This window comes from Lissotriton vulgaris, chromosome 5, assembly GCF_964263255.1.
Source record: "Lissotriton vulgaris chromosome 5, aLisVul1.2, whole genome shotgun sequence".
NCBI lineage: Eukaryota > Metazoa > Chordata > Amphibia > Caudata > Salamandridae > Lissotriton > Lissotriton vulgaris.
This window is the reverse complement of record NC_141693.1, coordinates 2,002,979,089-2,002,993,698: the sequence shown is the minus strand read 5'-3', so window position 1 is coordinate 2,002,993,698 and position 14,610 is coordinate 2,002,979,089. Positions and strand designations below refer to the sequence as shown.

Here is a 14,610-nt window from a genome sequence, read left to right as displayed (position 1 = left end):
GATGCCCATGCGCACTGTAGTCCAAGGGAGAAGTCACCTATCTCGTGATACTTCGAAAACTCTTTCAAGACAACAAGTGCAATCATCCGGACCCAACACTAGGCGGCGATCTATGCACAAGATATGAATGTCAGCAGCCCTACATGCCAAGATCAGATGCATACTGGTAAGTAGCATATTCCTTTTTGAGGATGGATGTAGATTTTTTGTAGTCCTAAAATGTATTGCCTTTTGTGTTTCTGTGAGCATTCATTTGCTCCTTTACGTTTTCTGCATGAGGGGCCATCAGCAGACTTGTAATGTTGATTGCACTCTCTTCTTTTCAGGACATGTCACTTTTTTCTGTGTTAGAGTTCTGCCCAGTCTTTTGCCTCTTTCACCCTGACTACACTGGTGGGAGAGGTGTCTTGTCCTTTCTTTGCACATCAGCGGGTGGCACATCTCGCCTCTCTAGCATGGAGTGCTGGTGCTAAACCCCATTCCCATTCCTCTACATTGGAAATAGTATGCTCTGCCCCTTATTTCTACACCAAAGGGAATGTGCCATCCCTCCTCTTTGCATTTATTGTGGGTTCCAGCTCCCCTTTTCTCTAAGGTATGCGGTAGGTGGCCTATCTTTTCCCTCTATATTGTACGGACCTTTGTCTTCACGGGTAGGTGGTATGTCACTTTTCTGTGCCACATGTGAAGAGCCTGGGTCAGTAGCAGTGTGCAGTGTTTAACCTGTAGTTTTCTTTATAAAAATGGGTTTAACCTTCCCTTGTATTTACCTGCAGTGAACCCCTCCCTCACTGAATCGACTTTGAAAGCGGTGCCGCAGGTGGTGAATGTAATGGAGCTGAGGAGCAGTGGCCCACCCATCAGCAGCCCTGCTGTGATCGGGTGAGTGCAGTTTGCGTTCTTAGTGCTTACATAGCGCCCAGCTGAGTGTAACCAGGTACTGGACTTCAGTTTCTTTAGGAAGCTTTTGACGCTGCTCTGCAGCCCTGCACTGAGCATGATAGCTTGTTAAATATGCACCCTTTTTCTTTCAAGAATGCCTGCGTCAGGAGGTTGGTGCTGCTGTGCTAAGGAATCATTTTGATTCCTTTCCTGATACTCATAAATGTTAGTACAGGTTGAACCGGGTTTGCCCATTGAAAGAAGTCAACTTAAAGGGGACGAGAAAAACTCTTCAAGCCTTGTGAATAATTACATGACTAGTCTTTCATGGTATTACACTTTGCTAAACTTGTTTTTGTGCATGTTGATGAAATGTAACACACTGGCCTCACTTAATCCTTATGCTAGTAGTACTGATTTTCTGGCCCTACCTTCAATTCCCCTTGTTATGAACCATGATGTGTGCCGTGCTTGGGGGAGTAGAAGCGTCTCCTTGTTACCAGTGAGCACCCACAGATCCTATTCTTGTCTTTGACTCTCCTCTACCACACTGTGAAACCGCGATGGACTAGAACTCTGGAGGGCTGGGGGACCTTGTTGACACTGGTGGCCCACTACAGCTCGGGCCGGAGGTGACTGGTGCAGTGGTGGCTTCACGTACGAGGTTTTGCCAGTTCCAGAGGCCTCAGAGTCATTTCTATTTAGAGTTCCTGCAGGATGTAGGGAACAGTTCCGCTGTTCTTCGGGAGGTCTTGGTCCTTATTAAAGGCAATCAGTTCTCCCAGGTTTTGGGGGTCCCACAGCTGCAGGATGAGTCGTCTTTGGCGCAGGTTCGGCAGAGAACGGCAAACAGGACAGAAGGGCATGGGCCAATTGGGTCCGCTCCTCAGTATTCTGCTTTTGCGACTCCACATGTCCTTCTACATAGGTCATTAGGATCCGCTACTCTGGTGCTAGGGGCTCCCCTAAATACTGAATTTAGGGGCATTGGGGGAGAGTAGGGTGATATTCAATGGGCTACTGACCCTTGAGGTCACTACGCCCCCTATATGACCAATTCCAGTGGGAAGTGGGCATTACCCTGTCCAGAATTCCTACGTATGTCATCACAAAGATGGCTACATCTGAAAAATCGTGTCCACCTCACAGTAGCCCACCTTAGGGGTGGTACTAGCCTGGAGGTGGCACGCCAACCTGACTAGCTAATTTTCCCACCTGTCCAGGTGCCAAGGGGGTCCTGGACAAAGGGGTCTGCTTCTTCTCCTGTGAGGGGAGCCAGATTTGCATTTCAAAGGCGGTAGCTGTTTGGGGCTTGCCTCCCAAGAAAGGCTAATCAGCAGGTCATCCTGTAGGAGGGGTTGTTACACCCTCTACCCGGACAGGCTTTTGTTCTCGGTCGCCTGAGAGCAGAGGCTCTCACTCATGGAGGTCAGAACAGCGTCTCTGGTGGCAGGCTGGTATAAACCAGTCAACGACACCAGCGGCTGGTAGGTTTTCAGAGGGCACCTCTAAGGTGCTCTCTAGGTTCATGTATCGGTAAATCCATCACTGGTATCAGTGTCTGTTTACCAATGCAAAATGTTTGATAACCAATAATCTTCATTGAAGCCATCATGTAGCTGGGAACTCGTTTTCACCAGTGTCCAGGACATGTCTTAATATGGCTTCCCTTTTCACTTGTACGGGCAGTAATAGGACTGACCAGCACAGGAGCATATCTGATCATGCAGGCATGCCTTCACATGTGATATTTTGCAACCTGCCTTAGGGCTGTCAGGCCTGCTGTAGTGGTGACTGACAAATATTATATGCAGTGTTAGGAACCTGGCACACCGGGATTTATTTTACAAATGTCTATATATTGCGAACACTTGTTTTGAATATTCAATTAGGTTAACCAAATAATTGAAGTGCTTAGCATGTTGATCAGGAATGTGTTGCAGACTGGCAAACATAAAATGATATCTCTGAAACTTCAAGTGTCACTAATTACTTGAAACCTAAGCGCACAGCAATTGAATTTATCAACAATTCTTACATGCAAATTTCATCAATATTGTTATAACCAACTCAACTTGTCGTAATAATCAATGTTTTTAATATTTACATTTTCAGATCTCATTTGTTCACAGATTTAGATTTACACATCAAAACTTTTGTGCTCATGAAAAATTTGGCTTATTTAACTATCAAATTTATACCCAATTCATTTCGGGACAGCAATCCATTCTTCAAGGGCCACTGTAGAAAAACAAAAATAACAGCTAGGATCATGGCACAAAACCATTGCAATTTGGGTAAGAAAATGTGTTATTTAAATGTTGACTGTCTTTTTCTAAAACAGTCACAGTTCCATTGTAATGCTTAACTATGGATGAAACGCCCATGCTCTAAAGAGTGAACTTGGTAAGATATGTGCAGAAATAATGAAAACGTGGAGAACGTGCTAAACCCATGTGAAATGTAAATTTATGAAGAAAAAGATTTTCACCATTAAATATCTAGTACTCTGCTTCATGCCTACGTTATAAAGAAAAAAGTCAGAGGGTTTACCACCATGCTCAGTTAAAATAAATTGGTGCCCGTCAGTGCTTAATGAATACTCACGGAAACAACTTGTGGCAAGACTCTTATTGAATGTTCGAGGCATGTGGGCTGCTGAATTAATATCTGTGCATAGATCGCCGCCTAGTGTTGGGTCCGGATGATTGCACCTTGTTGTCCTGGAAGAGTCTTCGAAGTATCACGAGATAGGTGGCTCCTCCCCTGGACTACAGTGCGCATGGGCATCCTCTCCATCCTCAGATTGTTTTTTTCCGCCATTGGGTTCGGATGTATATTTGTTAACTCAAGTTCGGAATCGATAGAAACTTTATATTTGGCCAAAAGCCCTCTAGTTATCGTCGGGATTGTCTTTGCGATCGGTGGCCAGAACTTGTTCCAGCTCTATCTTCGAGCCGGACGTCGAGAAGAGCCGCGTGGCTATTCAGCCCTAAAGGCCCGGTCGACGCCAGAGGCCTTATCGACGATTCATTATGGAACGGAGCCCGTTCAAGAGATGTCCCTGTAGTGTAATTCAAAGACAATGGTCTCAGACAATTATTTCTAATCAACCAATGATCACCTTCACTTAGTCATGGGGCATGTCCAATAAATCAGCCCAAGTACATTCAATGATAATACCATCAAATCAGAAAAAGCAACAGCACTAATTATAAATAAAGGGCAATTTTAATTCATTGCAATCGTGGCTATCTCCGTGTACAGCAGGAGAAATTTGGTTGCCCAAACTAGATTATGTGCAAGAAACAGAATATAGTGTGTTAAGATAGAAAAATATAAAAAGAGCATAGACTGAAGAGTACTTTAAATTTAAATACACGAACAATAAATTTACACAGTGAACAATTTACAAATGGCCTGGCGTGTGATATTTTCAAAATAATTTCTTATGGAGACAATGCTTCCAACTTTAAATTGCGCACAAAAGAGTCTAACAACATCCAGGACAATGATTCTATGGCGTCGACGTTTCGACTCGTCTTTGAGGCCTTATGGAGAGTTAAACCTTGGCCAGCGAGTCTTCATCAGGACTAATAGTGTGGGCAGCCAGAAGAGTAGCAAGGCCCTAATCAGTGTAGGTGGCAGGGAGGGGTTGTATATTTCAATCTCACACCCAAGAATAGGGAGTTACTGCCTTATTCACAAGGTGAGTCTAGGTAGTAAATTAGGTCCAATCCTGCAGGCAATTAATTCTCTGCTTCCTCAATTTCCATAGGGAATTAATCAGGTCCCATTCCAACTTCCAAAGGCCCCTTCAATCGGCCAACATGAGGAGAAAAATGGGAATATTGTGCAAGCGTCCGTCGATACACGCTGCTTCATGACGGACGCCAGGCTCACTCGGAACTAAACGCCGAGCTGGGACAGATTATTCAACTGATATTCGACCAGCAGCGTGTATCGACGGACGCTTGCACAATATTCCCATTGATTCCCATTTTTATCCTCATGTTGGCCGATTGAAGGGGCCTTTGGAAGTTGGAATGGGACCTGATTAATTCCCTATGGAAATTGAGGCAGCAGAGAATTAATTGCCTGCAGGATTGGACCTAATTTACTACCTAGACTCACCTTGTGAATAAGGCAGTAACTCCCTATTCTTGGGTGTGAGATTGAAATATACAACCCCTCCCTGCCACCTACACTGATTAGGGCCTTGCTACTCTTCTGGCTGCCCACACTATTAGTCCTGATGAAGACTCGCTGGCCAAGGTTTAACTCTCCATAAGGCCTCAAAGACGAGTCGAAACGTCGACGCCATAGAATCATTGTCCTGGATGTTGTTAGACTCTTTTGTGCGCAATTTAAAATTGGAAGCATTGTCTCCATAAGAAATTATTTTGAAAATATCACACGCCAGGCCATTTGTAAATTGTTCACTGTGTAAATTTATTGTTCGTGTATTTAAATTTAAAGTACTCTTCAGTCTATGCTCTTTTTATATTTTTCTATCTTAACACACTATATTCTGTTTCTTGCACATAATCTAGTTTGGGCAACCAAATTTCTCCTGCTGTACACGGAGATAGCCACGATTGCAATGAATTAAAATTGCCCTTTATTTATAATTAGTGCTGTTGCTTTTTCTGATTTGATGTTATTATCATTGAATGTACTTGGGCTGATTTATTGGACATGCCCCATGACTAAGTGAAGGTGATCATTGGTTGATTAGAAATAATTGTCTGAGACCATTGTCTTTGAATTGCATTTACTACCCGGGTCTCTTTGACACTCTGGGTTACCCCATTGTATTAATGGTCCCTGTAGTGTAGTTCCTATTTTCCCTATAGGCCCTGCGCATTGGAATAACATAAACAGTAGTATAGACGTAGAAGTGAGGTCCTCCAGGTCTCTACTGACTATGCTAAACTTAATTGGGTTTGTTACCAACTAGCTCAGAGGTCACTGGAAACTTTCTTGACTGAATAGGAAGTGATCAGCTTCCCTGGTACAGACCAGAAGGGATTGAGTTTTCCAACAACCGCATAAACATGACAACTTTGCTCCTTAGAATAAGAGTCAATCTCTAGAGTTGTGTGAAATAATAGACCGTTATTTTACTCAGTCCATTGTGCAGATTACTTTCACCAAGTTGCAGAGAATAGGGAGACGGGCGTTTTCAATAAAAGGTATTATTTATTGAACAGTCTTTCTTCTCATGCAAGAGAAATGAATTGCCACAATTGCAAGACTAGTTATTATAAAAAGTGCGTACAGTAAAGAGGATTGCGAAATAATACTGTAAAAGCATTTATATGGTTTCTTAGCCATACAATGGTTTAAAATAATAAAACATATACATTCATATATACATTAGGCTAAAGTACTCAACTGGTGCTTCTAACTACGCCTACCCCAGTGTACCTGACCTAAGCCTAATACATGGGAGGGAGTAAGTAAGTAGCAGTTTAAGTTAAGTTGGTTTTGCCAAGGTTTGCTTTAAGAATTCTCTCTAAGGGTTTAGTCAACACCATACCTCTGGAATAGAATGTTGGAAGTCTTGTATCTCCTTCCAGGACTCGATATCCCAGTCACTCGCAAGAGTAGGCTGGAAATGCCAGAGCTGGATTTTCTCGGCAAGAGAAAAGACAGCGTCTCTCTCAGCGCGTCAAGGAGGGGGAGGGGCAGCGTCCGTGGGCTGCTTGCATCTGCTGGGCTCTGCAAGGGACAGCTGTTCTGCTCCTGTATTCACCATACCATCGTTCGCGTCGATGTCTCATTTGCTTACGGCAACGTTGGTAATATTTATACCTGAAAGGTGCCTTGTTTGACATAAGTTTTTGGACATAAGACGTCAATAAAGATGTCACTAGGAAGTGATCGTCCTTTCAGTGCTCATTAGAGTTCTATTACTAATCAAAACATAGCAAGCGGGGCTTTCCCAGGTTGCTGAGTTTTATCTTGTTGAAGAACTCGGAGTGTAATCTAGGAATCTAAGATAGTGGCTTCTGCTGTGTCATCTACTGTAATGAGCTGCAGAGGCGAGTTTCAGAAATATGGCTCTGATCGTTTATGCCATTATAGGGGTATGAATGGATTCTAGCCGTATAGGGGCATAAGGTCACAGTATTGATCGGGGTCCTAGATTAGAACACGACATCCCGTTTGCAACTCCAAGTATCCTCACATCGATGTCCACCCGGTGTGCAACAAGTGCCTGTCTTCCGATCACGATGAGGCCAGCTATATGGCTTGTTCTCGGTTCCGATCCAAGAAGACAATTCGCCTTCGACGCGCGGCGCGGAAGGAAGCCCAGTAGACGGCACCTGACCCGGTGAACATCTTCGATGCCAAGGATGATGGAGTCGAGCAGGAAGTTCAGGACATCCTGTCTGATCCTGGATCAGAGATCGACTCCAGTTACGACGCAGATGTGGAAATGGTCAAGAATGAAGAGGTCGTCGACGAGGTAGGAGACGACGATGAGGCCCTTAGGGCCGTAGAAGATAGCTCGAGCGAGGAGCTAGGCCCAACCGTTGGTTCGGGGGCCGAGTCTGGAACACTCTATGAGGCTCGGGTCCAGGGATCGCCACATGGCCTTACCCAAGATCTTACGCATGGTTCTACAGCCTCGCCTCTAGACACTTCCAACGAGCCATCGGTTGATCGATCAAAATGGAAACCAAAAACATCGGTGACTACAAAACCGAAAGCACCAGTAACAAAATCGAAACCAAAATTACTCATTACTTTGGTCGGATCGAAGGCTTCTGAACCATCGGCTCCGGGGAGGTCGCTAAAGAGTGTCGAGCCGAAAGCCGGGGCACCGAAGAAAAAGGTCAAGAACATCGACCCAAAGAAGTCGGCGCTGTAGACACAAAGGACTCGAGACACAGAACCCTCTCGATACTAAACGTCGACTCGACAAAGCAACGGTCAGTAAAGACCTCGAGTCCAAAACTAGCAGTGGCTCTAAGGACCCCACCGAGTCAACACAACCTTCCGCCTCTTTTTCGAAGCAGGTGTCTGACTCACTGCAACGCATTAAAGAGAAGGCTATTGCTGTCGGACCGAAGGTCCCTCCACCCCCGAAGCCAGTCAGTAAACCTCCGAAGTCGTCGGCACCGATTAAGTTCACACTGCCGCCGACAGTGGTACCTAAGGCTTTCGCCCCTAAGACGGGAATCAAAGCGGCCAAAAAGGTGTCCATGGGGCCAAAGCCTACGACTACGGAAGGGGCCACCAAGCATCGACAACCTCTGCAGGAAGATCAGTCGAGGCAATTCATTGACGCTGAGACTGGTAGACTTTCCATTTTCAAGCGAAAGATCGCCCCAGAACAGCCTATGGAGTCCTATAAAATTCCATTGAAGAAAAGAGGGATTCTGCTACATCACCTCTTCTTTTTGAACCTCTACAACCATATGGACAAGAACCTGCTCCTCTTTCACCCACACATTCAGATGTGGATGTAGGGGATGGTGACAATGAGGATTACAGTTATCCTGTAGACACTGATCCAGAAGACCACACTGAACCCTGGACAGACACTGTTGACCCAGGGGATCCACAAACTGTCCCAGACAGTCATGTCTATGCTATTAAAACCTCACCTACAGAAGACACGGCTGCGTTTAACGCACTTATTGAGAGGGCAGCAAAAAATCATGATGTCCAGCTCCATGCTGACCCTATTGAAGAGGACTTTTTGTTTGACACCTTCTCAACCTCAGAGAGAACTGTCAAGACTCTACCCATGCTAAAAGGTGTCCTGAAGCACGCTGGAGACATCTTTAATGAGACCAAAAGGGCAAGAGTGGTAAACCCCAGAATTGAAAAAAAATACAAACCAGCACCTGTGGACCCTACGTATATCAAGGGACAGTTGCCGTTGGACTCTCTGGTTGTTTCCAATGCTCGCAAAAGAGCGAACTCGCAAACCACCGGTGATGCTCCTCCCCCTGACAAGGAATCTAAAGTGCTAGCAGCATCAGGAAAAAGGGTTGCTGCTTAAGCGGCCAATGTCTGGCGAATCTCCAACACACAGGCACTCTTAGCCAGATATGACAGGGCTCATTATGATACACTCGAGACCCTGTTACAACACTTGCCAGATGAGTATAAGGAGGCAGCTTAGATGCTAATACAAGAAGGGAAACTTATATCAAACGCGTCTATTAAGTGTGCGCTAGACGCAGCAGACACTGCAGCCAGGGCGATTAATACAAGTGTTATGTTACGAAGACACGCCTGGCTGAGACTCTCAGGCTTCAAGCCTGAGATACAAACCACCATACTCAAACAGCCAGTTAACCCTGATTACCTATTTGGCCCAGAAGTGGACACCACCTTAGAAAAAATTAAGAAGGACACAGAGACTGCAAAGTCTATGGGGGCTCCACAGTCTCAGCAGTTCAGGGGTGGTTCTTTTCATCGCTCCAACAATAGAGGAGCTTCCAGAGGCCAGGTTGTCCCAGCAGACACAATACAGTAAAGGAGGCACGCAGACCACCTACAACAAGAACAATAGGGGTGGCTATCGTGGAAACAGCACCAAGGGCAGAGGTCGTGGAAACAACAATTCCCGATCCTCCGCCACTAACAAACAGTGACGTCTTGTCACTACCCCCCGACCATATAACACCGGTCGGGGGAGACTACAACAGTTCCTGCCGGTCTGGAAATCCATCACAACAGACAGGTGGGTGAGGCAGCTTATACAGTAGGGTTATTGTCTGGAGTTAACATCCACTCCACCCAACATACCCCCAAGACACCGTCCTATGTCCACAGTGCATATACAGTTATTGCAGCAGGAGGTAGCCAGCATGCTGCAAAAAGGAGCCATAGAGCTCGTGCCTGTGGAACAAAAAGGTACAGGGGTGTACTCGCTGTACTTCTTGATCCCAAAAAAGGACGGGTCCCTCAGAGCCATACTGGACCTCAGGCCCCTAAACCAGTACATCCTGTCAGAACATTTTCACATGCCTGCAGGTTTTACCGTTAGTCAGGGAGATTTCCTCGCAACATTAGATCTAAAGGATGCATATTTCCATAGACCGGTCCACCCGTCACACAGAAAATATCTCAGATTTACCATTCAGGATCAGCATTATCAGTTCAAGGTCCTCCCTTTCGGAGTAACAACTGCACCCAGGGTGTTTACCAACTGCCTGGCGACAGTGGCTGCACACCTATGGAGACAGAACGCTCACGTCTACCCTTATCTGGACGACTGGCTTATCCAAGCACAGACAGAGCCGTGCGCGCGCACAGACGGAGCCGCACGCCACACACGCACGCACGCACACGCACACGCACAGAGCCACACACACACACACACACGCACAGAGCCACGCACACACACACACACACACGCACAGAGCCACGCACACACACACACACACACGCACAGAGCCACGCACACACACACACACACGCACAGAGCCACGCACACACACACACGCACAGACAGAGCCACGCACACACACCCACACACAGACAGAGCCACGCACACACACACACACACAGACCCACACACACAGACAGAGCCACACAGACAGTCACGTACACGCATACACACACACACACACACACACACACACACACACAGAGCCACGCACACACATACACACACAGAGCCACACACACACACACACAGACAGAGCCACACACACAGACAGAGCCACACACACACACAGACAGAGCCGCACACACACACAGAGCCACGCATACACACATACACACAGCCACGCACACACATACACACAGACAGAGCCATGCACACACACAGACACACAGAGCCACGCACACACACAGACAGAGCCACACACACACAGGCAGATCCACGCACACACAGGCAGATCCACGCACACACAGGCAGATCCACGCACACACATAGACAGAGCCACGCACACACATACACACACACAGACAGAGCCCCACACACACATACACACACACAGACAGAGCCACACACACACATACACACACACAGACAGAGCCACACACACACAGACAGAGACACACACACACACACACACACACACACACACACACACAGACACAGAGTCACACACACACAGAGCCACACACACACACACAGAGCCATGCACACAGACAGAGCCATGCACACACACATACACACAGCCACGCACACACAGACAGAGCCATGCACACACATACACACAGACAGAGCCACGCACACACACAGACAGAGCCACACACACAGACAGAGCCACAGAGCCACGCACACACATACACACAGACACACACACACACATACACACACAGAGCCACGCACACACACATACACACAGACAGAGCCACGCACACACATACACACAGACAGAGCCACGCACACACATACACACAGAGCCACGCACACACATACACACAGAGCCACACATACACACAGACAGAGCCACACACACATACACATACAGCCACACACATACACACAGACAGAGCCACGCACACATACACACAGACAGAGCCACACATACATACACACAGACAGAGCCACACATACACACAGACAGCCACACATACACACACAGACAGAGCCACACACACAGACTGGTAGGATGGCGCGGTGGTGCTGTGGAAGGATGGCGCGGTGGTGCTGTGGAAGGATGGCGCGGTGGTGCTGTGGAAGGATGGCGCGGTGGTGCTGTGGAAGGATGGCGTGGTGGTGCTGTGGAAGGATGGAGCGGTGGTGCTGTGGAAGGATGGAGCGGTGGTGCTGTGGAAGCATGGGGGTGTGGTGCTGTGGAAGGATGGCGCGGTGGTGCTGTAGAAGGATGGCGCGGTGGTGCTGTAGAAGGATGGCGCGGTGGTGCTGTAGAAGGATGGTGCTGTGGTGCTGTAGAAGGATGGTGCTGTGGAAGCATGGGGGAGTGGTGCTGTGGAAGCATGGGGGAGTGGTGCTGTAGAAGGATGGCGCTGTGGTGCTGTAGAAGGATGGCGCGGTGGTGCTGACAGGTTGGAACCAGCTGTGGTAACTGGAAGGCTTCTAAAGGGTTGCACACAGACCCTGCTTATTTCTCAGAATCAAGCCAGATAAAGCTTTACGATAATTATGGAAGAGAACAACTCGAAATCTAACCCAAATGAACATAGCAAACGCAAATTCTATTTAAATGCGTATAGTGTTATAATTCAGATGCACCAGGAACGTAAACATATACATTTAAATGCTTGTTCTACAATGTACATACATGCTGCAATCCCAGAAACACAGCCAGGCCTGCGGGTGGCGTCCTCCGTGCCCTCTGGCAGTAGCTCAGCTGGCCGAGAGCTCCTGCCCCGCCCAAAAATCCCCACCTCTCCTCACCTCCATTCCCCTAGGCCGATCCATGTGGCCCCGAGCATCTTCCTGTCGCCTCTCGTCCTCCTTGCAGTCCTGGAGCAGGGTCCAGTCCCGGGACCCCTGGAAGAGATCTAACAGGGCCATGAAAAGTGCGTGCAGCCAGCTGTGTCCTTTGTGACTGTTCTCCCAGCCCTCACCCTCCCCGAAACCGAAAGTGAAGCTGTTGGGAGTTCAACATTGAAGAAGTAAACCGAAAACCGGGGAGGGTGATGGGGGGGTGGGGTCAGAAGGGAGCGGAGCTGCCCGGATGGTAAAGACTGGAAAGCATGTCCAGGAAATTGAATGGAAGGGTGGATGGATATGTGAAAGGGTGAAAAGATGAATAGGGGACAGTTGAATGCAAAGGTGAAAGTCTGGACAATGAATGGATGAATACTTAAAAGGGGGAGGGTGGTGGAAGAGAATGAAAGAGTGAAGGAAACATTCCTGAGGGTTGGGTCTGCTCACTTCACATGTTCTGTGTGAATAGTGGTATGGTTCAAGTTGCGCTGGGGGCGAATTGAAGTTTCTGACTACTCCTCAGCTTAATGTATTGAAAAATAAAACCCTCCTTCGTGTTTCTGATCCCCGAGGGTCGGGACCGATGGCGCCATACCTGCTCTTTCTATTCACAGGTTCTGCGGTTTCACAAAATCCAATTCGCAGTGAAAATGTCAGAGGACATGGTGCCTTTTTTTCGGCCATGGACTTGATCTGACAAATAGAAAAGTGGGTGAGGGGCTACCGTCCAATTTAACACGAAAGCTATTCAAGGCTTGAAAACACGAGATGGTAAATTTGGAACGGGAAAAGTGTTTACAACTATAGCCAGCACGAGGCAATGAAGCGTTGCAAGACGATTGTACTGTTGGATGTCCAGCGAGCGGCGGATGTTTTAAAAGGCTGAAAGAAACGAAGATGTGGGGGAAACATGCAATCAGTGCCGTGTGCCGCATGTCCGAGAGTCACGACTGCACAACGGGCGCTCTTCATGGAGGACAACAAAAAAGAATGGAAAAGCTCATTTCGTTTTGGCGGCGAGATAAAGCGCGACAAAACCCTACTTTTGCGGAGGCGCTCAGAGGAAGACAACGCCCACAATGGGGCTCTCAGTGGACGGAGCGGAAAGGTAGCGCCGGCGCCCAGCGCGGACAGATACGCCATTGTTTGGTTACTGTCCCAATCTACATAGCTCGGATGCTAAAGGTTGCGGCACACTGGAGAGAGCTTTCAGCCCTGGTCCCCGGGGCCATGGCTCAGCGTCAAGCGCTGTCCCATCTGCATCACCGAAAGCTAAAGTTAATGCAAAGTTTACGAACACGTCGTCTGCGGACTGTGGCCTTTCAACTACAACATGGATGCTTGGCTTCTACCTTAAAAAGCTGTGGATGATGAGCGTGTCAGTCTGTCGGCAACATCCAGCGGCTGGTCAACACACTCCGACCTAGTGTGGCACACTCATTCATAAATGACACAACAAAAGCTAGCCACGCTTAAAAATAAAGCCACAATGTTTATAGACTCCTCATCAAAAGTAGACGTGGACGAGCCAAGCCAAGGGTCTAGGAACAGAGTCTGTTCACGCTGCCTGCACGCGCCAGTCGGCCCTCTGATTGGTTAATAAGGAACACCAATCAGAGAGTTTACTTGAGCATGCAGGCAGCGTGATGAGGTGCGTGCTCTCTCCCGATGACGTCAGGGAGAGAAAGAAGAGAAAAAAAACGCCTCCGAATCGGGAAAAGACAGGGCTTAAAGGAAGTGACGCCCCTCTCCTCCAATGGCTGGCCAGCATTTACGAGGCCAGCCAATGGAAAAGAGGGGCGGGTTCAAGCCCCACTCTACAAAACATTGTGGGCCCGATGTAGGTCGGTCGGTAACGGCCGAAAATCTGTATTTTCGGCCGTTACCGACCGGTATTCAAGAATTGGCATGTAGGGGCACAATTTTACAGAATCGGTAAATTTACCGATTCGGTAAATTTACCGATTCTGTAAAATACCGAATCGGTATTTTTACCGATTCGGTAAATCTCAGATGTAGGTGGGACTCTTCTGAGTCCCAAAGGCCCTACAAAATCGGTATTTTACCACACAATCCTATTGTGTTGTGAAATACCGAATTCAGGTGTGCATGCACATGTGTGCATGCACACCTAGCCATGTGACAGACAGACATGCCCTTAGGGCATGTCTGTGTGCCACATGGCGCACATGCCTATTTGTGGGGTGCCAGAGGGTGTCAAAGTGACACCCCCTGCACCCTTGCAAAATTCGGTATTTACCGATTCTGTAATTACAGAATCGGTATTTCCCATTGATTCCTATGGGCTTTCAGAATCGGTATTTTCCATTGATTCCTATGGGCTTCAAAGC

The 14,610-nt window shown here is 47.6% G+C and overlaps 1 protein-coding gene across 4 annotated transcripts in view; it reads left to right on the top strand.

The window, feature by feature from the left end:
- The window catches only part of NUP214 (nucleoporin 214), a 438,399-nt gene that overhangs the window by 249,532 nt on the left and 174,257 nt on the right, over positions 1-14,610 (top strand). For all 4 annotated transcript variants that reach the window (XM_086924798.1, XM_086924800.1, XM_086924799.1 and 1 more), the window contains exon 24: positions 777-882. In XM_086924798.1, the coding sequence (XP_086780924.1) occupies positions 777-882 (106 nt within the window). The remainder of the gene's footprint in view (positions 1-776; positions 883-14,610) is intronic.